The following is a 24,084-nucleotide window of genomic DNA, read 5'->3' on the forward strand; positions in this document are numbered from 1 at the left end:
AAGCCCGTCTCCCTCTGAAAAATGCCCCTGTGGCTGGCCCGCCTCGGGCTGGGGTCTCCTGGCCACTCCTCCGCCACCCCACCCCCCGGCCCTGGCGGGACCCGGAAGTGCCAGCCCTCTGCTGCCCTCGTCGCCCTGTTTGTCCCGGGCCTTCCCGGGGCCCCTCCTCCGCTCAGAGCCAGCCCGGGCTAATTATAGACTCATTAATTACCCTGGTTAGGGGAGGGGAAGAGGGGCCGGAGCCACCCAGGGGAGATGTCATGCCCCTTCTCACACCTGGCAGGGCCTGGGCACGCCCCCCACCCCCACCCCCATCCGGGAGTGCCATGATACGGGGCCCATTATTTGGGCCCGGCCCCGGGGAGGGGCTGCCCGTGCTCTGGGGAGCCTGGGAGAAGGTCCCTCCCCACTGTGAGGAGGGAAGCCCGGGGGCGGAGGAAGGAATAGGCCTGCCAAAGTCTATGCCCGCCAGTAAGGAGAGACAGAGAGAACAAGAGACAACCAAAGGAGATAGAGAAAGAGAAAGAGACAGAGACACGCAAAGGGAGAGAGACAGAGACAGAGACAGACACAGAGACACACAGAGGGGGAGAGAGAGAAAGAGAGAGAGAAAAGAGACAGAGACAGAGGGAGGAAGGAGAAAGGAAGAGACCAGAAAAGAGAAGAACACGGGCCTGGAAGGGTGGGGGGTTTGGAAGCCCAGTCCCCTGCCTCCGAAGGAAGGTCGCCTTTTTCAGGGACCCCCGGGAGGAAGAGGAGGGGGCCAAATTAGTCCCGATTTGTCCCCACCAAGTGCCCCTGCCCTATCTTACCCGGCCGCATGAGAAAGAGACCGGGGCCCGAGGTCGGGAGGCAAGGATCTAGATCCAGAAGTGAAGAGGGCCCCGGATGCCAAGTCCGGGGACAAAACCCCCGCCGGGGAGGCCCCAAGGCCCGGGGGGGTCGGCCCTCGGCCTGTCCCTGGCCCGGTGGCCCGGGGGGTTAAGGTGAGGGGGCCAGAGGGACCATGGGTGAGGGGAGGGAGGTTGGCCTGGATTGGGATGGACAGACCCCGGTTTAGTTTAATTTTTGGGGGGTCCCACCCTTCCCCGTTGTTAATAAAGTCTGGTGGGGTGAAAAAAAGTTTGAAAAGCAAAAAACCAATGTCCCCTCCCTGCAGGTCCCGGGAATGAAATTACAGGGGAAGGGTGTTCCCCCCGGCCCCATGGGGCAGGCAAGTGTTACAGCTTTCCTAACAAACCCAGGTTGCTGTCCCCATTTTACAGGTGAGGAAAGAGGATGGACTTGGATTGTCCAAGGTGAAGTGTTAGAATGGGTTTTTCTTGGGGCCCCACAGGATGTAACTGGGAGGGGGCCCTAAGTCCAGGAAGAGACAGCCTGGAGGTCCCATGACCCGCAACCCAAAGGTTGGGGATTTTCCCGGGTTTCCCCAGTTCCCTCATTGGGGAGGGGGAAAGAAGATTAAGGGGTCCGTTCCATGAAAAAAAGGTACAGAGTTGGGGGGGAGGGGTTTTTCTGGTTTTAACCGTCCCCTGTGGGGTGGGAGATAGGAACCACAAAGTTAGTGGTCCTGGGAGGGGTGATTTTCCCTTTTCCCCTCCCGGGGTTCCTGGACAGAGTGTTTTTTCCCGGGGGAGTTCGGATTTAATCAAAGGCCCCGCCATGGACCAAGGAGGGCGCCCATCCTGGGCCCCAGGGCCCGGCCCGTGGAGGGGGAGTTTTAGGGGGGAGTGGGAAGGAGAGGAGGGAGAAAGGGCCCAATTTTTTAAGAGGAGGGTTTGGCCTTTTCCCCGGGTGGGGGGTTTTCAGGAATGCCCCAAGGGGGGGAGTTGGGCCGGGCAATTGGGGGGAGGGGGGGGGGATGGAGATGGTTTTTTCCCTTTGGTTGGCCCCCTTTGGGAGTTGGGGGGGGAGGGGATCCCCATCCGTGCCCAGGGGGCCCCTGGGGGGGAGAATACCCGGTAGTGCCCGGGGGGGCCTTTGTTAAGAGTTTTAAAAACCCCCAGGGGGGAATAAAGTTTCCCAGGGGTGTGAGATTCAGACAGAGTTGGAGGGGTGGCAGGTCCCGCCAAGGAGGAGAATAAGGCAGGGGGGGGGGTGTGTGTGGTGGGAGTAGGTTTTGGTGTGGGGGGTGGGGGGAGGGGGGGGTCCAAAGAGGGGGGGACCCAGAGAGGGGAAGGGGGGGAGAGAAGGGTACTCCTGGGCCCCTTCAGACAGGACCAGAAAGTGGGAAAGGGAGAATGTTTCCCAACCGGGAGGGGGGAAGGGAAAAAGGGAGCAGGGGAGGGAACAGGGGAGGGGGGAAGGGAGGAGGGGAGGGGAGGAGGGGAGGGAAGGAGGGAGGGGAAGGGGAGGGGGGGGGAGGAGGGGAAGGAGGGAGGGGGAGGGAAGAGGGGGGGAGGGGAGGGGAGGAAGGGAAAGGAGGAGGGGAAAGAGGGGAGCAAAGGGGGCAGGAGGGGGGAAAAGGAAGGGGAGAAGGGAGGGGGGGGGACAAGGGAGGGGGAGAGGAGGGGGGGGACGGGGAAAGCAGGGAGGAGGGGGAAAGGGGGGAGAGGGGGGGGGGGGGGGGGAGGGGGGCGGAGGGGGGGGAACAGGGAGGGGGAACAGGAGGAGGGGAGCAGGAGGAGGGGGGGACAGGAGGACGGGGCCTAAGGTCTCCCTGTCCTTGGAGCACCCCACCCACACCCCCGGGCTCACTCACAGCCTCTGCCTGCGGCCCCAGGAAGTGGGAGAGCCTGTCCCCCTCCACCCCCCCACCCCTGGCTGGGTCCCTCCTGAGTCTCGACATGGGAAGGAGATCGGGAACCATCTTCCCAGAGGGACCTCCTGCATTTCTCTGCCAGGGCCGGGGATCGCCACTCTCCCCTAAGCTCAGAGTGAAAGGTGGAAAAGGTGGAGAGGGTTGGGGGTCTGGCACTGGGAGAGCCTCCCCCGGCTGGACCAGATTTCGGGAACCGAGTGGAAAAGGTGAGGAGACCCCAGACCACGCCTTGTCCAGCTAACTCGCCCACGGGGGGGACCCAGTGCCCGGCAGAGGTGCCGGCCCCTAGTCCTGGCCCTGTCATTAAGGAGCCGTGACCCGCAGCCCATCACCGCCCTCTGGGTCTCCCCCCCAGGGCCTGGGGCCAGCGCCGTCCTGCTGGGGGCAAAGAGGAGGAGCCCCCGCTAGGGCCAGCGGTCCCAGGCCCGTGCCCCCCCCTCCAGCTGGCGCCACTCACCTCATCCATCTTCTCCGAGGCGGGCGTCCGCTCCCCGGCCATCTCCTTGGCTGTGTCGGCCCCGAGGCCCAGAAGTCCAGCTGGGTCGGGGGGGCCGGGCTCTGGGGGGGGCCGGGGGCCCAGGCCCAGGTCCTCCTCGTCGTCTGAGTCCGGCAGGGGGGTCGGGCTGATGTCCTCCAGGCCCGTGCTGGAGGGGCGCGAGGAGGGGGTCTGGCCCCGGAAGCCGGGCTGGGAGTTGGAGCCGAAGGTGGGCAGGGGCGAGAGCTGCGAGGAGGAGGAGGAGATGGGGCTGCCCTCCATGCGGAGCTCAGTGTCCGAGTCATGTTCTCGCAGGAAAGGGAGCTTGGTTCTCTGCTCCTTCAGTAACATCTCGATGCGGGGAGTCCACGTGGGGGGCTTCGGAGGCGGGGGGAGGCCTCCCAGCGTGGGGCCCCGGGGCTGTTCGCCTGGGCCCAGGGCTCCCCGCCGGGCTCCAGGCTTCAGCCGGGGGGCCGGGGGGGCCGGTCCCGGGGGTCCGGGCCTCTCCTTGGGCCGGGGGGACCGGGGGGGGGTGGGCCCTAGTCCCCGGCATCTCGGGCCCCCTGGGCAAAGGCGCAGGGGCCCTCCCTCGGGGGGGCAAAGGGCCGGGGGCCTGGTAGGGGGAAAGGCCGATTTAGGTTGGGCCTGGCACGGGGGCAGAGGGGGGGGGGAGCTGGGGGCCTGCTGGGCGGGGGTTTAGGAGCGGAGCCGGCCCCCCCGCCCCCCGCCGGGGGCCCCCCGAAAGCATGTCGAGGGGCGAAAGCCCGGGCAGGTGAAAGTGGTGCCTTGGCGGGGTTGTGGGGCCCCGTAATTGGTCCGGGGGCCGGCGGGCCTTGTGCCCAGTCCCGGGCTGTAAGGAGGGGGTGGGCTGGCGGCTGGAGTAGCCCTTTCTTTGGAAGGGGTGCCGGGGGTGGGGGCGGCACGGGCCGACGAGTTGGGGGGTGCCAGGGGGCTGCTGGAATGGCGGCGGGAGAAGGGGGCTTGGTTGGGGGTGACCCGGCCAGGAGCCCGCCGGGGCCGCTGGCCCCAGGGCTTCAGGGCATCTGTCAGCTGGAGGGAGGGAGAGACGGGGGCCTAAGGCACGGAGGCGGTCGGGGGCCAGACCCCTGGCGTCCACCCCCGCCGGTGAGCCCCTCACTGGTTCCCATCTACTGAGACCTCCCCCTCCAGGAGGCGATCAGAAGGCGGGCCTCCATAACTTCTGTCCCATCCCAGGACCCCCCAGCCTCTCCATCACTTCTGGGACCCCCAGCCCAGAGGCTGGGCCTCCATCACTTCTGTGCTGTCCCAGGACCCCCAGCCCCTCCGTCACTTCTGTCCCATCTCAGAACCTCCGACCCCTATGTCACTTCTGTCCCATCCTGGGACCCCCACCCCAGAGGAGGTGCTTGGGAAGTATTCCCCATCCCTGAGAGCCCAGAAACCCAAATCGGGAGCCCGCCCCATCTGTGAGACGCCCAGCAAATCCCCCGAACTGTCTGCCTTCCTGCGGCCCAGGTGGCCCTGGGGGAGACGTCCCCTTCGGTTTAAGTCGGGGGGATTGTTTCCTGCTCCCTAACTCTCCTCCCAGGCAGCTGACTCTGGGTCTGGGACGGCAGCTTCCTTCGCCCCTGCCCTTCCCAGCCCCTGCCCAAGGCCGGTCTTGGCCAAAGGCCGAGAATCACGAGAAAGGCCTAGGCCTCCTGTCCGCAAAGAGCTTTCCTCACAAGAACCCTGGGAAGACGGAGAGCCCAGTTATTGTTGTTTTCCCATTTCCCAGCTGAGGACAGCAAGGCTCGGGAAAGCAAAACAAGCAAATACAAGCAGCTGCTGCTTTCTCCGAGAGAACTGAATCTGTCCTAAGTGTGGAGTTAGCGGCAAAAGCCCCAGACTTGCCTCGCTCGCTGTCACCTACAGATTCTTCGAGAACAGGTTCCTTAAATCACGGATCTTGACGGAAAAGGGGCCACAGGGCAGGAAGTCCAATCCCTCCCCCCCCCCCATCCTCACTCCACATTTTACAGATAAGGCAACCGAGGCCCAGGGAAAGTGAGTAATTCAAGTAATTAATAATTTAAAATTTATCAGTAGCATTAATTTAGAGCTAGAAGGAAAAGGGAAGCAGTGGAGAGAGAGAGAAAAAAAAAATAAACTTACCTAAGATCACAGAGGGTGTGAGAGGCTGGGATAAACTTACAGAAGGCAAGGCTGGAGTTTAGGGGTGAGGGACCCTGTAAAGGGGCAGGGGTCTCTGGGAAAACACACACACATACTCCCCAAACCAATCTTAAAACCTGATCTCATTCAAGGATTCTGCTTTCCTGGATTTATTAGGGATCGGAAAGGGGATGGGTTCAGCAGAATGACCCAAATCCCCTACAGCTGAGCCTTGTTTCAAGCAGAGCGCTTTCCTCAAAATCTTTTTGAAAGGGTTCCCTTTATAAGAACCCTTCCTGAATCCAACTCCTGGGGAAACTGAGGCACGCTTACCAACTGATTCAGCCTGGCAAGGAAGGAGTCCCTTTGTAATTTCCAGGGATCGGGGAGAGGGAAAGAGAAGGGGAGGAAGGGAAATAAAGAATCGAGATCACGCCAAAAAGCAGAGAGACGAGTTGAAGATCTCGAGGGAAGTCGAAGAATATTCAGCGAGGAAAACACAAAGCCAGATGGTTTGTTTAAGCAGCTTGAGAGTTCTAGTCCCTGCTCCCTCTTCCCCATCCCCAAGGCGGGGTCCAGGACCAGAGTCCCTCCTCTACCTTCCTCCAAGGAGGAGAAGGCAAGTCGGCCCCGGGCCCATCATCAAAAACACAGGTTCGTAGGTCAAACCGCCATCATGGTCCCTGCAGGCTTCTAACCCATCTGGGCGTGGAGAAAGACATTTTGCTGAACGAACTGGCCCTCCCTGGGCTTTTCAGGGACATGTGCCTGGGGGGACCTTGCTCCGGGCTTAAGGGGCAGCGGGAGAGATGCCCCCAAGCAAGAAACTTCTTTTCCCCAGGCAGAGGCTTTTGGATAAGTTTCTTGGTCAGTATGGGGGGGAAAGAGGAACAGGCATTAAACACCTACTACATGCGCAGGCACTGCCAGTGATCTCCTTTGATCCTCACAACAATACTAGGAGGTAAGTAATATTCTCCCTGAGACAGATAACTGGACTATTAAGGAAACGGAGGCAGTCAGTAGCTCGCCAGGGTCCTATCACTAGGGTCTGAGGATCTCAACCTCCCTCCTGGAGCACTCCCGGGCTACAGGGTCAAAAAGGCCCTTCAGCAAAACTGGGGCCACGGAAGGGATCAGCGGGGAGAAGGAACAGCCCTTTCTTAGCTGGAGAGAGAGACCAAGGCCGGGGCTCAGCTCCTAGGGAGAAGCCCACTGGGGCACAACATGGGTTGTTTGGGAGGATTTTTGCATTTAAAAAAGGGGCGGTTCCTGGTTCGGCTCCGTGGGGATTCAGGCCACATCTTGGGTGAGGGGCTCAGGCGTCACCAATGAGGACGGTTAAGGGACTGGGGGTCTGGTCCACATTCGGCCACTGCAGGTTCTAGGGTAAAAATCTCATCTCCTTTTGTGAGACTCAGTTTCCCTGGGTTTAAAACAAAGGGTCTGATTTAAGAACGACCAGCCCACGTGCTCCCTGAGAACAGGGACCGGGTCCAAAAGGGGTTTTCACTCATTTGGGAAAGACCAACCTCCCCTTGAGACTAGAATCACTTTGGACAGAGAGCATGAAGAAGAGACTCTAGAGCCAGGAGGGACAGAATAGAATCCTTCCCTGCCTCCAGCCCTTCCCTGGGACTAGTTCTGAAGAATACATATTCTGCTTTACACACCCACTCTTATCTGGGCTCCACAACAGAAGCACTGCTAGTGTTACCACTCCCACTTTACAGATGTGAAAACTGAGTCAAAGAGTCACATGGTGTCTAGGACAGGCTCGGAAACCAGGTCTTACTTCCTTCACACACACACACACACACACACACAGTCAGACCCTGCAAGGGTCAGCTAGGGCTGAGAGTTGAGAGAAAGGAAGGAACCCCAGGGCGCCCACGAGGAAGCTCCATGCTCACCTGCAGACTTTTATTGGCCGTGGGAGAGGTGTCCAGCTCGATGCCCACCGGCAGGGTCTGGGGGGTGTAGAGGCCATTCACCAGCAGCTCGTAGAATCGCATCCGAGTTTCGCCTGCGCAGACCACGGGGAAGAAGACGTCTCATTAAGTGAGCAGGGATGGCCCGGCCTCTTACCTCGGCATTGAATGCCGGGGACCGCCCAGGGCAACCCAGGCTCTAGAGGGACAGCTGTGGAAATAAGGGATGGAGCAGCACAGGACAGAGCAGGGGAAAGTGCCTCCAAGTCCGTCCTTTTCTCCGAGGACCCCGATGGCAAGTGACGCCCACCTGGCTGGGATGAGGCACAAAGCCAGGCGCACGCACATTAGGAGAAGTTTGGGGTTTTTTGGGGGGGACGGGACAAAAATACACTAGAACCCCCCAGCAGTAAAAGGAACCACAACATCACGGACGGAGACTTGCGCGGGACCTCAGCGGCCATCCGGTCTGGCTGGACCTTACAGACGAGGAAACTGAGGCCCAGAAAAATGGCTGCTCACCCGAACCGGGTCCTGGGACTCCGGGCTCGGGCCACCAACCACAGCCTCTCAAGGCTACCAGCAGTAGCCTCTGAGCTCCCCCCCCAGCAGACTCCAGCATTCATTTCTAGTGCAAGGCAAAGCCGGGCGGCCCACCCGTCTCACTGGCTTTCCTTCCTCCCCTCCGTGCCAACAAGTCTTCCCCGGGCCGACCCCTAAAGCGAGGAAGGCAGCAGCCCTTCTGCCAGAATTACTGGCCCATGGAGCCTCACAGCTGCAGGCGCCACCGCCTGCTGTAACCCAGGACCCCTCTAGGACAGGGCTGAGATATGCAAAGCAGCTCCATTCCTGGAGTTACAGTAAACTTTCCTCTTTTCTTGAAATACCCAACAGTTCCTGTCGCTTCAGGCTGACTGATCTATGAGAACCTGTGTGTTTGGGGGGGGCCTTGCTGAGAGACCCCCCCCAGGCTGAGACATGGTCCGGCCCACGGGCTCCGAGTTTAAAAGTGACTGGAGATTATTAAGAGGGGGCCCGAGCTGGGGGGGGGGGGGTCCCTAAGTACTTGTTCCCTGACAGAGGGCAGGGGAAGGGCGAGCTGGCAGGGTCCCCGCAGTAACAGGGACAGGCTATTCTCGCTGGGGGGGAGAAGGGGGAGGTTCTTTTTCCCTGGATTTTCAGGCCTGTTCTTTTCCTATTCCGGGTATCTACACGCCCGGTGCCTGGAAAAGGAGAAGGGCCGGCCCGGTGGCGGGCAGAGCCCGCGGAAACCGCTCGGCCGGCCGGGCTTGGCTGGGTCCGGGGGGCGGCCGCTGCTCCTGCCATTTGCATCCTGTCCCTCCCCATTTTGCCTGAGGAAGCCCCCGGGCGGGCAGGCCGGCCGCAGCAATCCCCGGGAAAGAAGGGCCACGAGCGGCCGGCGGCCCCTCCAGCCCGTCCCTCCCCTTTCCTGTTTTTGGAGACCCGGGCTTTCTCCGCGCAGTGGAGGGATTCCTGCAGAGAGGAAGTGCTGCTGCCCCTTTAAGAGGGAGTGAGGCAAGAAACACAGTTGTCAAGCCCTGTGCAGAGTCTGAAGCCGCCGACTTCATCACTCGCTATTTATCAATGAAGTGGCCGCCCCCCGGGCCAGCGCGCCGAGGGCCGGAGCCGTCCCCGCACTCTCCCCCGCGGTCACACCCCCCTCAACAGACGCCGACACCCCAGTAAACAAAAGGGGCCCCAAGCGCACAGGGGACCGCCTAAAGACGGCGAGACAAAGGTTGGGGGGGCGAGGGAGGCGCTGGGGGAGCCCAACTGGGGCTAATTTCCTGAGTGGTCCCGGAGGCAGGGGCGAGGACGGGAGCATTTTGTAAATTACGGCTCGTCTCCTAGCAACGGACAACACATCGGGCTCCACGTGATTCTGCCCCGGGTGGGGAGGGGAGGGGGGCAAAAAATAAAAAGGGGAGGAGGCTTGGGGGGGGGGATGGATTCCCCAACCGAGAAGCCGGGGAAGGGGAAGCGGTTTGAAGAGGAAAGCCGAAGGATCAACCTGAGCCGCTTCTTCCGACTCCCTCCCCTCCTCCCCGCCCCGCCGGCTCCTCCAGCCTCTACCCACCTTTAGTGTCCAGTTCCACGTGAATGATGTTGCCCATGACCGAGGTGTTGTGTAAATGCTGCACGGCCTCCCGAGCCCCCTTCACGGTGGCAAAGACCACCTTGGCAATGCCCAAGTGCTTCTTGTTCTTGGGGTTGTAAAGGATCTCCACCTCCTCCACCTCCCCATATTTCTTGCACATGTCGGTCAGGAAGTTTTCCCTGATGTTGTCATTCAGTTTGGCAAAAGTCACCTGCTTGGGAGGCACCGGCCCCACGTAGAACTCATCGATCTGCGAGCGGGGAGGGAGGGCCCGGCAGGAAGGTCAGGGAAGAAGGGGCGATCCGATGGGAAAAAAAAATCCAGCTCAAAAGAAAAGCAGACCCCGGCTCGGCATCGTGTCCCCAGCGGCCCCTCCCCCCCCCCCCAACCTTAAGGAGGCAGAAAATAAATAAATAAATACACACACTTTTTTTTTTTTTAAATGCACGCGGGCGGGGACAGAAAGCTGAGGATTAAATCGTTTGGAACGTGGAAGTCCTCGGGTTCGGAAGGAAGGGGGGGATATGAAACAGTTTCTCTCTCCTTCCCCTCCCCCTACTTCCCTGACGTAGGACTCCCCCTCTGCTCAAGGGCCTCCCCCCCTTTAAATGGAAGGGGGAGGGTAGCCGGGGAGGGGGTGTTCCCTGGTGCCAGCGACACCCCTTACCTCAAGAGCCGCCCCCCCCTCAAGGGATGTCTCTGGAAACACACCCCCCTCCAGGCCAGTGGGACAAAGTATCCACCGCCTGCCTCCCTCCCTCCCTCCCTCCCTCCCTGCCGAGTCTACAATCTGGATGGTTGTTGCAATGTTGACAGCAGAAGCCGGGCAGCTCTAAACACCAGTTTGTCCCCCCCCCCCATACACACACACACACACACACACACACACACACAGGCAGGCGGGAACCGGGGCCATGTCCTTCCCAACGGTATTTTAGAACTCGGGGTAATCCCCCCCTAAGTCGAAACTTCCCTGGCCAGGGAAAGGGGTCACTACCTTGAATTTGGGGACACGAAGTTCCAACTCCTTGGTTTTTGTCCATGTCCTTCTGACTCTCGGGTCCTCGATTTTCACCGAGAGAAAGCACTGAGTCTGGGGGGGGGAGGGAGGGAGGGAAAGAAAAAAAAACAGAGTTCTGAGATTGGAGGCAGGGGGTGGGGGCGGGAACACACATACAACTCCAGAGAAATGTGGATAGAGGAAGCAGCCCCTTCCCCTCCGTGCTCCCTCCTCCCCCATGTGTCAAAAGTCAGGGGCTGGAAGAAGGGGGTGGTGGGAACAGACCCGCCGGACCAGAAGGAGGGTGGAACCTTACTGACAGTTGAACCCCGACAGAAGCTACTGAGGGTTTCCCCCTGACGTTTCCCATCGAAAGGGGAGGGGGGAGGTCCCGGCAGGTCCTCTCGTCCTTTGGGCCCTGGAAGGAGGAGGAGGAAGGAGGGGGGTGCAGCAAGAAAGGAAGGAGAGAGAGACACCCCCCGCTCTACTCACAGCCTTGCTGAAATGCTGTCCATCGTAACGGTAGAGTTTATGCTGCCCCTTCTTCAGCTCGGGGTCAATAATCAACTTGTAACTTCTCCAATGGTGGTTTCTTTTCTCCCCCGACGGTCCAGGCTGCTGGTGGTGGTGGTGGCTACTGCTCTCCATGCCGTTAACCCAACCTGAAAAACGACCGACACCAAGTTGTGTCTCTCCCGCAGCGGCAAGGGCGGCTTTCAAAAATTTTAAAAAAAAATAGCCCCCCAAAGCCTCCACCCCCTCCCCCCGGAGCCTTCCCGGTCTCCAAAGAGCCGGGAGATTATTTTTGTAAAAAAAGAGATCGGAGCAGCCAGCTCGCCCGCCCGCCCGCCTGCCCGCCAGGCAGCCAGCCGGCCAGCCCCCAGGCTGCCCGCTGCCCCCGTCCCCGGGCGGACAGGAGCGATCCCGGGCTAGGGAGCAGGCAGCGGCGGCGGCGGCGGCGGCCCGAGATGAGCGGCGGCGGCGGCGGCCGGGGCAGGAGGGGGGAAGCTCACTTGAACTCTGCTTTTTGCCATGATCTTCGGCGTGGCTGCTCCCTCGCCCCCCGGCCCGGATCCCTCGGAAGGCCATGGTGCCGCTGGGGCTCGGGGCTGGGGGGTCGCGGGCCGCCGCCGCCACCAGCCCGCTCCCGCTCCTCCTCCTCCCAGCCACCCCCCCAGCCTGGCTCCGCCGCGGCCTCCACTGGCCTCTCCCGGGAGGGAGGAAAGGAGGAAGGGAGGGAGGGAAAGGAGGAGGGAGAGGAAGGGGAGGGGAAAAAGGGCCCCTACCATCCCCCCAGGCCCCAGCCTCCCTGCGCACCAACCTTACATGTTTCCCCCAGAGCCAGGCTGGGCAGCCGACCGAGGCTAGCTGAGCTCTGCTCTGCTCTGCTGCTGTTCGCCGGCACAGCACGCACTGCTGCCCTGCTGGAGGCGGCCTGGCGAGCGCTCGCCCAATCCCCCAATCCCCACAATCCACCACCTATAGGCCCGACCCAATCTCTCACCCTCCTCCTCCTTCCTCCTCCTCCTCCTCCTCCTCCTCCTCCTCCTCCACTCTCCTCTCCCCCTGGCGCTCGCAGCAGCTGCGCTGCAACCCCCCCTCCCCAGCCAAGGCCACCCCCCAACCTACTCTCCCCCAGCCTGGGGCGGAGGCCCGAGGGCCTTGGGGGGGGGGGGGAGAGGCCCCGGGGACAGGCTTTTAATTAATGCATTTTATTATCTCTGGAGGAGGATCGAGATCTTGCCTGGGAGGGAGGGAGGATTTGGGAAAGGGGGAGGGGGGTCGTTTCCTCCTCCCTCTCCGAAATCTGTTTCCCCGGGCCCACTGTGCCGACAGCAAGCATTTACCTTCAGTCTCTCACTGTTTAAAACAGAACGACTGGAGGTGGACCCCCGACTCAGGTTTATTTTTTAGAAGTATTGTGTTTTTTAATCGAGGAAACTGGGGAAACCTCGCAGAATCTCCCTAAGCTCAAGCCAGGAATACCCCTCCTCACTATTTCCCTCTTCCTCCTCGTCTGCCCCTGCACCCCCAGCAACCTCGGAACCGAGAACAGGATTTCCAAATTAGCATTACGCTGCAATCATTGAGCTTTGCTGGAGGGACGCAGACCGACCCCGGCGTGCTTTTCTTTCCTCCCCTCGTCTCCCCCTCCCCCCATTCGGAAGGACTTTTTTCTCCCCTCGACTTTTTAATTGTCCGGTCCGCGTCGAATCCCCCTTCCCCCCATACTTTCCCCAAACTCGAGTGAGTCGCTTTCTACATTCATTTTTTTTTTCTTTATTAAAGGTCCTGGGACTGGCGGCGACCAATCAGCGCGCAGCTTCCATTTGGTCGCTTCTACCCCAAAGCACCCGGTGCTTCTTCTCAGTTACACTATTACGGGAGGGGGGGGGAGGAAGGGAGGGAGCAATGGGTGTTTTTTTTTTTTCCCCTTCTCTTCCTTCCTTCCTCGCTCCCTCCCTGCCTCCTCCTGGCTGAAGAGGAGGCTGCTTGTCTTGCTTCTGCTTCACGGTGGTTCGTCTCATATTGGGGGGTATTTGGGGGGTTTGTAATTGGGCCGTGGTGCGGTAATTGGCTGATTCAGGGCGCCAGCGCCCTTGAGCCAATCAGCGCGAAGCTTCTATGGGGCTTGAGTTATTAGACGCGGATCTCCAAACATCCGTCATCAGACAAGCCAAGGAGAGGCCAACATTCAGGGAGCCATTTTTCTGCCATGGAATTAAATGGCCAAGTGGGTTTTCCTTTGTTCCAAAAGGGGGAACGCTTTTCCTTTGACTCCACCATCCAGTGCAGGATTGCCCCGTGTCCTGTCCAATGTTGGTCACCAATGCTAAAGGACCGATGGAAGAAGGAAGACTTCATTTTTTAAGTGATTTTGGATTTTGCTTTTTTCTCCTTATGACCTGGAATCCATCTTTGTCTTGTATAACTAGGTCATAGCCCACCATTAATGTCAGCAGTTTAAAAATTTTGAATCCAAAAAAACCTTAAGTAAATAACATATTTATTTACTTTTTTCCTTTTTTTTTTTTTGGCTGGGGGTGTGGGGACGGGGCTTGAGCTGTCTAATCTGTATCCTCTTGACTGAACAATAAATTTTTTAAAATATATATATATAACTTCCTCTATTAAACACTTAAACCTGGCCATCTTATTAACTCCTCTCCTCTCTTAACAAGGTAATGTTTTAAATGTAGAGTTTTAGGAAATGATGAATTCTGGCTGTTCTAAGCCAAAAAAAAAAATGTAAGCCATTAATGCTATGTTCTTCTTTTAAATTCTTCTCTGTTGTAAGTACCCAATCCATTCTGTCCTTATTTAAGTTCGGTGTTCATGTTAATGTTAACTAAATGTCCTAATTTCTGAGCCTTCATCTATCTGCATGTCTGTTTTTTTTTTTTTTTTTTGTCTCTCTCCTTGTCGAATTTCAAAACCAAATTCATGCCTTTAGACGAGATAACTTTAGGCTTTAAGAAATGTTTACAGTTTATGCTAGCTAGCTTTATTTCCAATTAATTTTAAGATTTTCTTTAAGCAACCCTTCTTTTGAGGGCGACAGCTCTGGTTTCTCCAGTCTTGGGGGGGGGGAGGGAAGAGAGAAGAAAGCCCCACTCTTCTGCAGAGACTGAACTGGTCACAGGAAACTAGACTGAAACCCCTTCAAACAAGCCCTAAGCAATTGCTTCCAAACGGCTTTATTAAACTGGGCAGCCTTTTCTCTGGTCGTTGGGGCGATCGGGGGGTGCGAAGGGGCTAACTCGCCTTTGTCTCCCGTTTTGCCTGAAGCGTCTGTTTTTTACCTTTTGTCTCAGAAATGACTCTTAATACCCTTGCCCTAGCCAGCCCCACCGGCGAAGCCAGCCAGCCTTCGGCCGAACCTTGGGAAAAGTTTGCTGAATTCGAAGGCGATGAAATTGACATGACATTGTAACTGACAAAAAGGTAGTGACCTTCCCCCCAGCCCCGTGATAACAATAATCATCCCAACAAACTCCAACAAAATGGTGGGGTTTTTTCTTACAATAACATCACCAAACCAACGCCCAAGTTCACCTTCCAGACTCCATTGCGCCAAGCTGAGCACCGGTAAGTAAAAACGTGCCTTTTAAAAGCCCTTGGAACCACAGCGGCCGGAGCAGGCCCCGCGCCGCCGACTGCTCAGAGCCGAGGGGCTGAGCCTGCTTGGGTCTCCCAGCCCCTGGTCGGTTGTGGTTGGCGAGGAGGGGCAGGCAGTGTGGACAGGAGACAGGCTAGCTAGAGACACTTTGGGACGGGAGGGGGGCGACGAGGCTCTGGTACCAAAGGACTTGATGGCGTTTCTCCGTGGGGCTGAGGGGGTGCTTGGGGGGTGACTTCTTTCGGAGGGCAGGAACGCTCCCCACCAAGGCTTTCTGCGATCCCGCACCCTTGACCACCCCCGCTTCTGGGGCGGGGGGGACGGGACGACGACTTTCGGAGCTTTTCTCTATCGCCCATCCAGCTTCTCCCCAGTTTGAGAGAAAAGAGTGGTTTGGGGGGTGGGCTTTGAATCTGCCTCTCCAGGAGGACCCGGTTTGCTAAATTCAGGGGCTCTCCCTCCCGCTGGAAGTTCGTGGGGGGAGCTGCTTCGCTCCTCCGGGCCAGCCCAGTGCGGCTCCCCCCGGATCCCTGGGCGGCTCGGGCAGCGAGAAAAGGACAAGGGAGCGGCGTCCATTTTGGCGCCATGACGCAGCAGACCTTCCTTCCCGGGCTGCTGCAGCCCTGCCTGCTGCTTCTCCCCCTCGGCTCGGTTCCTCCTCCCTCTCCCACCCCGCTGCGCTCCAGTTTTATTTTCGGGTTCCGAGAGCGCGCCCGGGGTGGTTGGGGCGGGCGGGCTGGGGTCGGGGCCGCTGGGCGCCCGGCCGGGCTGCTGGCTAATGGCCGCTTCGAGCCCTCTGGTGTCCCTCCATCTCCTGCTGCAGCCGCGAGTCCTGGAGCAGGAGGTGGCTTCGCCGAGCCGCAGGGCCTGCCCACGCCTAGCTCGGCTCTGGGTAAATCCTCCTTTCGGGCTGGGCTAGCGTGGGCTCGGGGCTCTGCGGCTGTTTGGGGGGCACGGTGGCTTTTTGGCGTTTGTTTTTCTCCCGCATAGATCTAAGATTTCCCAACCTCTCTCGCACGGCAGCCGGCGGGGTCGGCGGGGGAGGGGGAGGACCGAGCCCGCTCCGCCCGGGCTCGTGCTTGCTAAGCCAGCGGGCTTCGGAGGGGAAAGAAAAGACAGGCGCCATTTCGTGCGCTGGAGGCTGCTGCTGCTGCTTCGTGCCGGAGGAAGGGGGGGTGGGGAGGGAGGGCGGTGGCTGCTGTGGGGGAGGGGAGGGCGGGCTGACTGTAATCAGAGAGCCCGGGGCCCGGGCCAGCCACCGCCTCCTCCTCCTCCTCCGCCTCTTGCGAGCTCAGCGCTCCGGTGGGGGAGGGGAGAGCTGCTCTTAAAGCCGTAGGCAGCTCCCCTCCCCCAGCCGCAGACAATGGGAGGGGGGAGGAAGGCGGTGGGGGAGGGGTGACCCTGGGAGATCCCTTTCGTCTGACGGTCTCCTCCTCCCTCCCAGAGCCTGTTCTATCTCTCAGCTTCCTTGGGGACCAGGGAGGCGATTCTCCCTGACTCTTAGGAGCCTCCCCCCCCCCCCAAACCAGGGATCGAAGCCACTTGGCTCTGAACTGAGAGGGGGGAGGGGGGCGACCCTTCTCTGGCCAGTTCCCCAAAAGCCCTTTTCAGGGTCAGCCCTAGCAGGCAGACCGCAACTGTGAGAGAGGCAGTCGAGGGTTGGGTGGGACCTCAACCTATTGGGTGATGACCTCGGTTGTTTTTCCCCCTCTCAACCCCCCCCCCCATTCCCAGTCAGGATGCCCAGAAACTCGGGGCTCACTTGGATACCTGGGACACACACGGAAGCAGGCGGAGCCAGCCAGGGGTAAGAGTGAGTGCCCAGGACCGACCCAGCTTTAGCCTTCCCAGCCACATGTTGTCTTATGCAATCTAGTACCTTCAAAGCCCCCCTCTTTAGTCAAGCCTTATACCCCAAGTTCCGGGTGGGGCCGGGGACTGGCACCGGGGCCAACCAAAAACGGGCAGTTCCCTTGCTGGAGCCGGATGTCTGCCAGCTGACTTCCAAAGATGAAAGCCTAGTTTCTCGCTTGTTATACGGTCTTTGGAGTGAACTCCAGGTTCTGGCTACATCCCCCTTTCAACGGGGGGGATGCTTCAAATAACCTCCCCAGGACTTGGCTAGGGTAGCCCCCACCCCTCCTCACTAAAACCCAGCCCCTGGAGAGAACGGCAAGTGGTTCCTTATTTAGGGGAGGGGGCCCCGGGAGGTTGGGGAGCCCACTCGTGGGCTCCTTCACGCCGATTTCTCCACTCGGAAGCCATTCGGTAAGTCCCTTCTGTTTTGGAGCGTTTTTCTCCCAGTGTGGGTGGGGAGGAGGGCTGAAGCAACCTTGGAAACCAGCTTTATAAATGGCAGCGGTTTCCTGCCTCTTCTCTCTCAGTGAAAGGCCTTTCTTTGGCAGCTTTCTTATTCTGCTCCTCTCTCCCCACCCCCCTCCAGCCCCTCTACTGACCCTGGCATGCCAGTATTCCGGCAGAGTTGTTCAGAAAGTTATAAGCCCCAAGTCAGGGGACTTAAGGATTCCAACTCCACAATAAAAACAGGAAAAACACGTTTGGTCTTTGTATGTTTGCTCAGTTCTGGATCTGACGGTAAACAACCTCTCCCTCCCCTTGGCTGGAGAAGGCCCCATCTTTCCCCTGGGCCTCCCAGAGCAGTGACCAAGGTCACCCGACCTTCCGAGCCCTTCAGCTTGCTGGCCTTTGGCCCCGGCTCCCCGCTCCTCCTCCCCCACTGCCGACCTGGCCTGGAAAGCCCTTCCTACCTACCGCACCCCACCCCCCGCCCAATGCCCCTGAACGTGTTTTCCTGGTGTGAGCTAGAACGCGGAGAAGGGGGTCTTGTGGGCCCCCCACGTCGGCTCCGGATGCTCCGGGGGCCGGTTTTTTGTTCCCCCTCTTCGTGCGGAGGGAGACAAAGAGTGACTCCTTGTGGGCCGGAGCCGCAGCCCGGAAAGTCTCGGGGAACGAGGCCGACCTTGGCCCCAGAGCCAACTGTGGGGGCCCTAAAGCTGCCCGGAGGTCTCCTAGCCCAGAGGACCGGGCCCCCTCTGACTCGCCTGCCCAGGGACGGAAGAAAAAAATCGGGACTCCCGGCACTTCTGACGCGAGAACGGGTCGAGCCCCCGGTTTCCCGCCCAGCTTGGCCAGAAGGTAGGGAGCCTGCCTGTCCTGACCCACGTGTTCTGCCTCCTCCGACCTCCCCTCTCCCCCCGAGCGGAGGCTGCTTGGAGCAGGGAAAATGATCCCCAGAGCCGAGGGGGAGAGCTCGGCAGCTCCTGCACAGTTGGCTGCTTCGCCGAGGCCCCGGGCCCTCGCCGACTGATAGCGCCGTGAACCTGCTCGGCCTGTTTTCTGCCCTCCTGCCCTTCCCCTCCCCCAGCGGGGCTGGTGCGGTCGCTTTCGTACTTGGCAGCCCGGCCCTGGGCCGGGAGCCGCTCCCCCGCCCGCCCTCCCCCGCCTCTTCTGCAATCCCCAGCCTACCGTATTTACTGTCATAGGCACGGGCGCGGGGGGAGGGGAGCACGGGGATGTGACCTCTCGGATTATCTGCTGGGGTTGTGTGAGGGAGGCGGTTAATCCTTGTGTCATTACGGTAACCGTGACTTTCTCCCGGGCTGGTCCCTAAGAAAATGGATGGGGGGTGGGGGAGGGGGGGCTGCCGAAGGTGGCCAGTTCTGAGCCTTAGGCAGGCCATCCCTCCTTTCCTCCCCCCTCCCCCTTCCCTTTGCAGGACCAGAAAGCCTTAGATAGGGATCTGCTAAAGCCTAATGTTTGCCTTCAGGAATACTCTTAGCTAATTTTGACCAGAAAAGGAAACTGAGGTTTTGGAGGCTCCTTTAGGTTCAGCCCCTCAGCACCCCCCAAGTCTTAACTTTAAGGTTCAGGCCCCTCAGCACCCCCTAAGTGTTAACTTTAAGATGCAGCCCCTCCGCACCCTCCCAGTGTTAACTTTAAGGTTCAGCCCCTCCGCACCCTCCCAGTGTTAACATTTCCTTCCTTGCCTTCCGGTGGAGTACTTGTGTAAATCTCATTTTCCCGGCTAGTTCCTGCTCCTCGGTGGGTGGCGTCCTTTTTGTACCATTCTACCCTCAGGATGAGTCCTCGGGTGTTTAAGTGTTTGAGCTAAATTGAGGAAGAGAATAGAATTAAAACCAGAGACCTGGAACCATCGGTTTAGACCCGAATGGCGCTTTATCAGCCATCTAGCCCTGCCCCTGCATTCAGATACTCAGCGTAAGCCTGGTAACTTTGTAGACTTCTGTGTCCACAATTTCTTTTTATTAATGGAGAAGCAGACCCAGACACCGGTAGGATTTGCACTCGCACCCAGACGGGCCTCTTTGGCCCATCTGTCCCCTCCCCTTGTGCCTCAGGCCTGCTTGGGCCTCCCTCCCCTGGGTGTTGGGCCCTCCCGGTTCCCTTTCTGTGGGAATTCCCGCCCTCCCGGCTCCTCTGCTTTTCCCCCAAGGTCCCTCCCATATTTGGAACATCCTGGAATGGGGAATCTCGGGTCTGCCGACCTCTTGGGGTCCGCTCCGGCCCAGCCCCGTGGCTGCTGGGGTGGCCCTGAGCGGCCACAATGCCTGCCTTTCCCTGCCCCCCACGGGCTCCTAGTGGGGAGGAGCAGCTGAGAGAATGGCCAGCTGAGGGCTTTCAAAAGCCTTCGGAAGCTTTTTACAAATGCAAACCTCTGGTATTCTAATTTCGACCGTGGGAGGGGCTGCTGTGTGGCTACTGCTGACTGAGGAGGGTCCCCCAGGGCTTTGGGGTCAGGTCTCCTTTTTAAGTTGGGCGAAAGCTGGGGGGGGGGGGGGGGGGGGGGGGGGGGGGGGGGAGAGTTGGACCTGGAGCTACCCCCACCCAGGATGCGCTGGCTTGCTGAGGTTAAAGGTTAACTGGGGGTGTGGGCCCTCAGGGGGTGTGAAATGATTTACCCCGCCCCCGGCCTCTGAAGTGGGGACTCCAGGCCAATCCTTTCACCACTTGTTAATGAGGGCCCCTTTGCCGGGGCCGGGTTACTCATAAACAATTAAAACTATTCCTTGCTAAGCTGTGGGACGCCGCCTCCCGTACCCCAAGAGTTCAGGGAAGGGTTAGAGCTGGGGAGAAACCAGTTGATCCAGGATCCCTGGAAAAAGGGGCAGGGGGGGAGGGGGAACTGGTCTCTTCCTCTTTCCCACCCTCCCTAATCCTTTCTTCCTCTTTCCTGTTGGAAAGGAGGGATCCCGGGTGGATTTCTGGGAGTCCATGACTTTGGGTGGGAAAGCATTACAACTATATTCCTCTGTGTGTGTTTTGTACATTTTTAAATGTTCTGAAAAGGAGTTCATGGGCTCTCGTGCCCTTCCCCCCCCCAAAAAAAAAAAATCCCCTCCAGAGGCAACTAGGTGTATGGAGCTGACTCAGTGACCCTGGTCACTTAACTAACTTGACCCTTCTTTTTCTTATCTCTAAATCGAATGGTTTAGACATTGGCCTCTAGTGTTCTGTTCAGCTCAGAATTTATGGTCTCTTGCTCCTCCTCTTTCTTCCTTTCTCTTTTTCTTTCATTTCTTCTCACTTCCTCGTCCCCAGGAGCTTCTCCAACTGGAGGGAGCTTTACAGGTCAGCGAGTCCTCTCCCCTCGTTTTATAGAAGCAAGAAGTTGTTCTGGAGTCTCTTTAACATAAATGTCAGAAAAGCCAGGATCTTGATTCCAAAGTGAACTGTCTTTTACCAATGTTTCCCAGTCTCCTTTGCATTTCTTCCTCTGAAGGCCACACAGGCAATAATAGGCTCCAGAGCTGGGGTTCAGGCTCCAAAACAGAAACTGTTAGAGTTTCCCTACCTCGCCCCCCCATTTTTCAGTGGCTGGCAGATGGATTCTGGGTCGTATTCAGACTCGGCAGGCGATCCCCTGACTCTCTACTCCTTTTCTTCCTCCCCCACGTTGCCTTTTGTCAAGTGGGCATAGATTGTCACCTTGGTGCGAAATGCATGGGCTACCTGGGCTTAGAGGGGAAATGGGAGACCAAGGTCTCTCTTAACTGAGAATTCTATGAAAGTTTGCAAAATAAGGATGCTCCTAATATCAGCAGTGTGGAAATATGTTTAGAATTGCACATGTTTAATCTATTTTGGATTTCCTGCCCTCTAGGGGAGGGAGAGAGGGAGAAAAATATGGAACACAAGGTTTGGCAAGGGTGAATGTTAAAAAACTATCTTTGCATGGATTCTGCAAAATAAAAAGCCATTATAAAAAATTCTGTCAGCTAACATTTTTATAGCACTTACTTTGTACTTAGCACCAGGTGAGCTGCCCTTATCCCCGTTTCACTGATGAGGAAAGGAAGACAAACAGCTGAATGACTTGCCCAATATCTCTTCCTCCCCCCCCCCCCAAAAAAAAGTGAGATTTGAACTCAAGGTCCTGGCCCCAGGCAAGGCACAGGATAGAGAACTCTCTCAAAGTATTGTGAGAATCCAGTGAATTCATCAATATTAGTCTTTGTAAATTTTAAAACACTATATGACTTTTAGCCAGATTATTGTTACTGTGAGTGACTTAAAAGCTACCTCTGACATTTAGGTTTTAGAACCTTGAGCCTGGATCAGCCTCCGTTTCCTCCTCAGTAAAATGGGGATAGTTAACATGTTAGCATCTTCCTCATTGAAGCGAGACTCTGTGGGATCTTGAATTCATGCCGAGTACTCTGTGGGCCTGTCCTGGCCCCTGGCTGAATGTGGGTCCTGGCCACAGGGGCACCCCCTCATCCTCAGAAGCCAGGGGGCCCAGTGTTCTGGAGATTGACTAATCCCCCAGTGTAATTTTCACTGGGATCAGGGGAAGGCCTGGGGGATTCGTTTGTTTTCAGAGGGGTTCTGCTTCCCCCGATCGATTGTGTCTGGACCAGAAACTTGGCCTTGTAACTAGTGCTGGGCAAGTCCCTTGAGGTCCCAGGACTGAGCCTGAGCCAGTGTGGAAGGAAGGCAGAGGTAGGGAGAGGGAGCCAGTCTCAGAGATGAATTACTTGGCCAAGGTCACCAGAGGGACAAGGGGTAGAGCTGGAATTGAAATCTGGATCCTCTGGTTTTTAATTCTTTCCCTTTTCCCACACGGTCATCTCCATCTTTCCCCTTCTAGCCCTTTGTTTTATCATCTCCAAACTCACCTCTTCCCCTTCCTGCTCTCTGGAGAGACGATGTGGAAAAAGACCTGAATTTCAGTTGGAGGGTCCGGGTTCAAATCCTGAGGTTGCCATTTACAGCTTGTGAGGTCCAGGTGGCAGCTGTGCTATCTGTAAAAAGATTGTGGTGGTTGTTTCCCCTTCATTCTCATCAGGGAGGTGACGGCCATGACAAGCAAGGTCACTGGGCCCACCTTTTTGGTTTCAGAGCCATCAGGGTCCAGGAGCCAGATATAGAGCAGGATGCCTGGAGGTGGCTCTGGATGCAATGGAAGACTTTAGCCTTAAAGCTAAGGGTTTCGACAGGTCTCAGTCTGATGGAGGCAACACCCATTCAGTGATCGAGACTAGGTAAGAAATGAGGCAAAAATGGCCTCTTTAACTCAGCCCAAAAAGTCTGGGAGGGGAAGATTCTCAGGATTTCTGACCCAAAGAGGAACAATTGCTTTTTACATTCTCTCTGGGCCTTGGGAATTATTGGGAATGAGCAAGCAAGGCTTGGGCTGGGCCCCGTTGTTGGCCAATCCAGGAGAGCCCAAATGATTTGGAATGAAGGCAGTATCATTAAGAAAGAGATCCAGCTTATAACCCCGAGGTGTTCAGAGGTCAAATTTTATATTATATTTAACACTGGCAGGTGAGGGTAGGGTTTCCTAGGTGGATAGAGGGGGAGAGGAAAGGAGGGAGGGAGTGTCGTTTGTTGCCCAACTGCAACTCCCCAGTAAGGCAGCTCCTCCACTCAGATTGTTTGTCCTTGTTCTCAAAGAGCACCATGGCATCAGGAAGATGCCATGATATGCCAGTGGCTTGGATTGAAGGGAGGAAGGGCAATACAGAGTCATTCTCCTCCCTCCCTCCCTCCAAAACCATGTGGCTTCCCAAAAAAGGGGACATAAGACAGCATGTGCAGAAAGGGGAAGGAGCGCTGAACCTGGAACCACTGACCAGTTAGACCGTTGACTCAGCTGCTTACTGGAGGTGTGACCCCGGGCAAGTCCCTTTTCCCCAGTTTGCTCTAAAATTAAAGGCGTTGAATTAGAGAAGCTCTGAGCTGCTTTTTCTGTCTGGGATTCTTTGATTCATTCAACACATTTGTTTTCAGGAGAGTGGGCCACAGTGGAGAGAGCCCTGATTTTGGCACCGGAGGAGCTTGGGCATCCTTCCCAGCCCTGCTGCTTGGGAGGCAGTGTAGTTCAGTGGAGAGAAGGATGAATGGAGTCAGGAGTGGCTTCAGATCTCAGCTCTTCGGCTTCCTACCTGTGTGACTGCAGGCAAGTGTTTGGGGCAAGTGCTCTGTGGGCCTCCACTAGAAAATGGCAGCTGAACCAAATGACTTGTAAATTCTCTAATCCTGGAGGTGCAGGGACAAACCCCGATATGCTCCTGCCCCTCCGAGAACCTTCACCCTGCCTTCATTCATCACCATTAACAAGCATCTAGAAACCACCTACCATCTGTCAGGCGTCGTACTAAACCCCGGAGATACAAAGGCAAATGTTGTTCTTGTCTTCAAAGGAGCTCCCAGTCCAATGAGAGATGACAATCGAACAGGACAGAAAGTGGGTGAGGCAGCCAGGTAGAACAGTGGCCCTGAAGTCGGAGGTTCTGAGTTCAAGTGCAGGCTTTAGACACTTAATATTTATGTTGACCCTAGGCAAGTCTCCTAATATTGTGTGTATGTATGAATATATATCAGGGGTCCTCAAACTATGACCCACGGGCCAGATGCGGCAGCTAAGGACGATTATCCCCCTCACCCAGGGCTATGAAGTTTCTTTATTTAAAGGCCCACAAAACAAAGTTCTTGTTTTTACTCTAGTCCGGCCCTCCAACAGTCTCAGGGACAATGAACTGGCCCCCTATTTAAAAGTTTGAGGACCCCTCGTATATATGGTAAATGGGAAGGTGACGTCAGAGTAAAGGCATTAATGGGAGAGGAAAAAATAGAAATATCACTCTAAGGTATTTCCCCATCCCCCCAAACCTAAGGCCTTTTGTCTGTGACCTCTCTGAGGTCAAGGTCTTATTCTGTCTTCCTGATTTTATAGAAGAGGAAATAATGAATGAATGAATCTTTTATTAAGCGCTTAAGCGTACCAGGTGTTGAGGGCTTGCTTTTAGGAAACTTGCGTTCCAGTTTTGGCAACATTGGAGATTTCGGAGACTAGTTGGCTGTGACACACAAAATAGGAGTAATTTGTCCTGATCAAGATTTGAATTCTGGTCTTTTACTTTTCTTTCTTGAGATCTTCACTGCTTCTCCTCATCTAGTGAAGACTTTCCGAGAAGATCTTGACCATCTTTTCCTTCCGGTATCTTTTGAATTTCTCTGAACTTCCATTCCCATTTCCCATTGGTGATCCTTTTTCT

At 57.2% G+C, this 24,084-nt stretch overlaps 2 protein-coding genes across 14 annotated transcripts in view; one reads left to right on the top strand and one right to left on the bottom strand.

The window, feature by feature from the left end:
- SETD1B (SET domain containing 1B, histone lysine methyltransferase) overlaps positions 1 to 11,631 on the bottom strand; it is a 30,840-nt gene extending 19,209 nt beyond the window's left edge. Inside the window, 7 exon segments of the mRNA XM_031948508.1 lie at positions 3,092 to 3,849; positions 4,069 to 4,286; positions 7,286 to 7,398; positions 9,402 to 9,672; positions 10,420 to 10,515; positions 10,915 to 11,084; positions 11,436 to 11,631. Of these exon segments, the coding sequence (XP_031804368.1) occupies positions 3,092 to 3,849; positions 4,069 to 4,286; positions 7,286 to 7,398; positions 9,402 to 9,672; positions 10,420 to 10,515; positions 10,915 to 11,084; positions 11,436 to 11,511 (1,702 nt within the window). The 5' untranslated portion in view covers positions 11,512 to 11,631.
- Positions 11,632 to 12,437: 806 nt separating this feature from the next.
- On the top strand, positions 12,438 to 23,399 carry LOC105749442 (basic salivary proline-rich protein 4). Of its 13 annotated transcripts, none has more exons than XM_031948532.1 (5): positions 12,438 to 13,416; positions 14,238 to 15,434; positions 16,277 to 16,349; positions 16,986 to 17,698; positions 22,817 to 23,399. In XM_031948532.1, the coding sequence occupies exons 2-5, from the start codon at positions 15,128 to 15,130 to the stop codon at positions 22,924 to 22,926; spliced, it is 1,203 nt and encodes a 400-aa protein (XP_031804392.1). In that variant the 5' UTR covers positions 12,438 to 13,416; positions 14,238 to 15,127; the 3' UTR covers positions 22,927 to 23,399. The 13 variants fall into 13 exon arrangements, 8 of the variants coding, with proteins under 8 accessions (XP_031804392.1, XP_031804393.1, XP_031804394.1 ...); XM_031948533.1 differs by having other exon boundaries at positions 14,265 to 15,434; XM_031948534.1 differs by having other exon boundaries at positions 14,269 to 15,434.
- Positions 23,400 to 24,084: the final 685 nt, after the last annotated feature.

The sequence above is a fragment of the Sarcophilus harrisii genome, chromosome 1, assembly GCF_902635505.1.
Source record: "Sarcophilus harrisii chromosome 1, mSarHar1.11, whole genome shotgun sequence".
NCBI classification, from domain to species: domain Eukaryota; kingdom Metazoa; phylum Chordata; class Mammalia; order Dasyuromorphia; family Dasyuridae; genus Sarcophilus; species Sarcophilus harrisii.

Bases quoted from the DNA above. Each gene is read 5' to 3' on its own strand.
- LOC105749442 (XM_031948532.1), top strand. From the start codon at position 15,128: ATGACGCAGCAGACCTTCCTTCCCGGGCTGCTGCAGCCCTGCCTGCTG. The intron at 15,435-16,276 runs GTAAATCCTCCT...CCCCATTCCCAG, and splicing joins CACGCCTAGCTCGGCTCTGG to TCAGGATGCCCAGAAACTCG. The intron at 17,699-22,816 runs GTAGGGAGCCTG...ATTTGTTTTCAG, and splicing joins CCGCCCAGCTTGGCCAGAAG to GAGAGTGGGCCACAGTGGAG.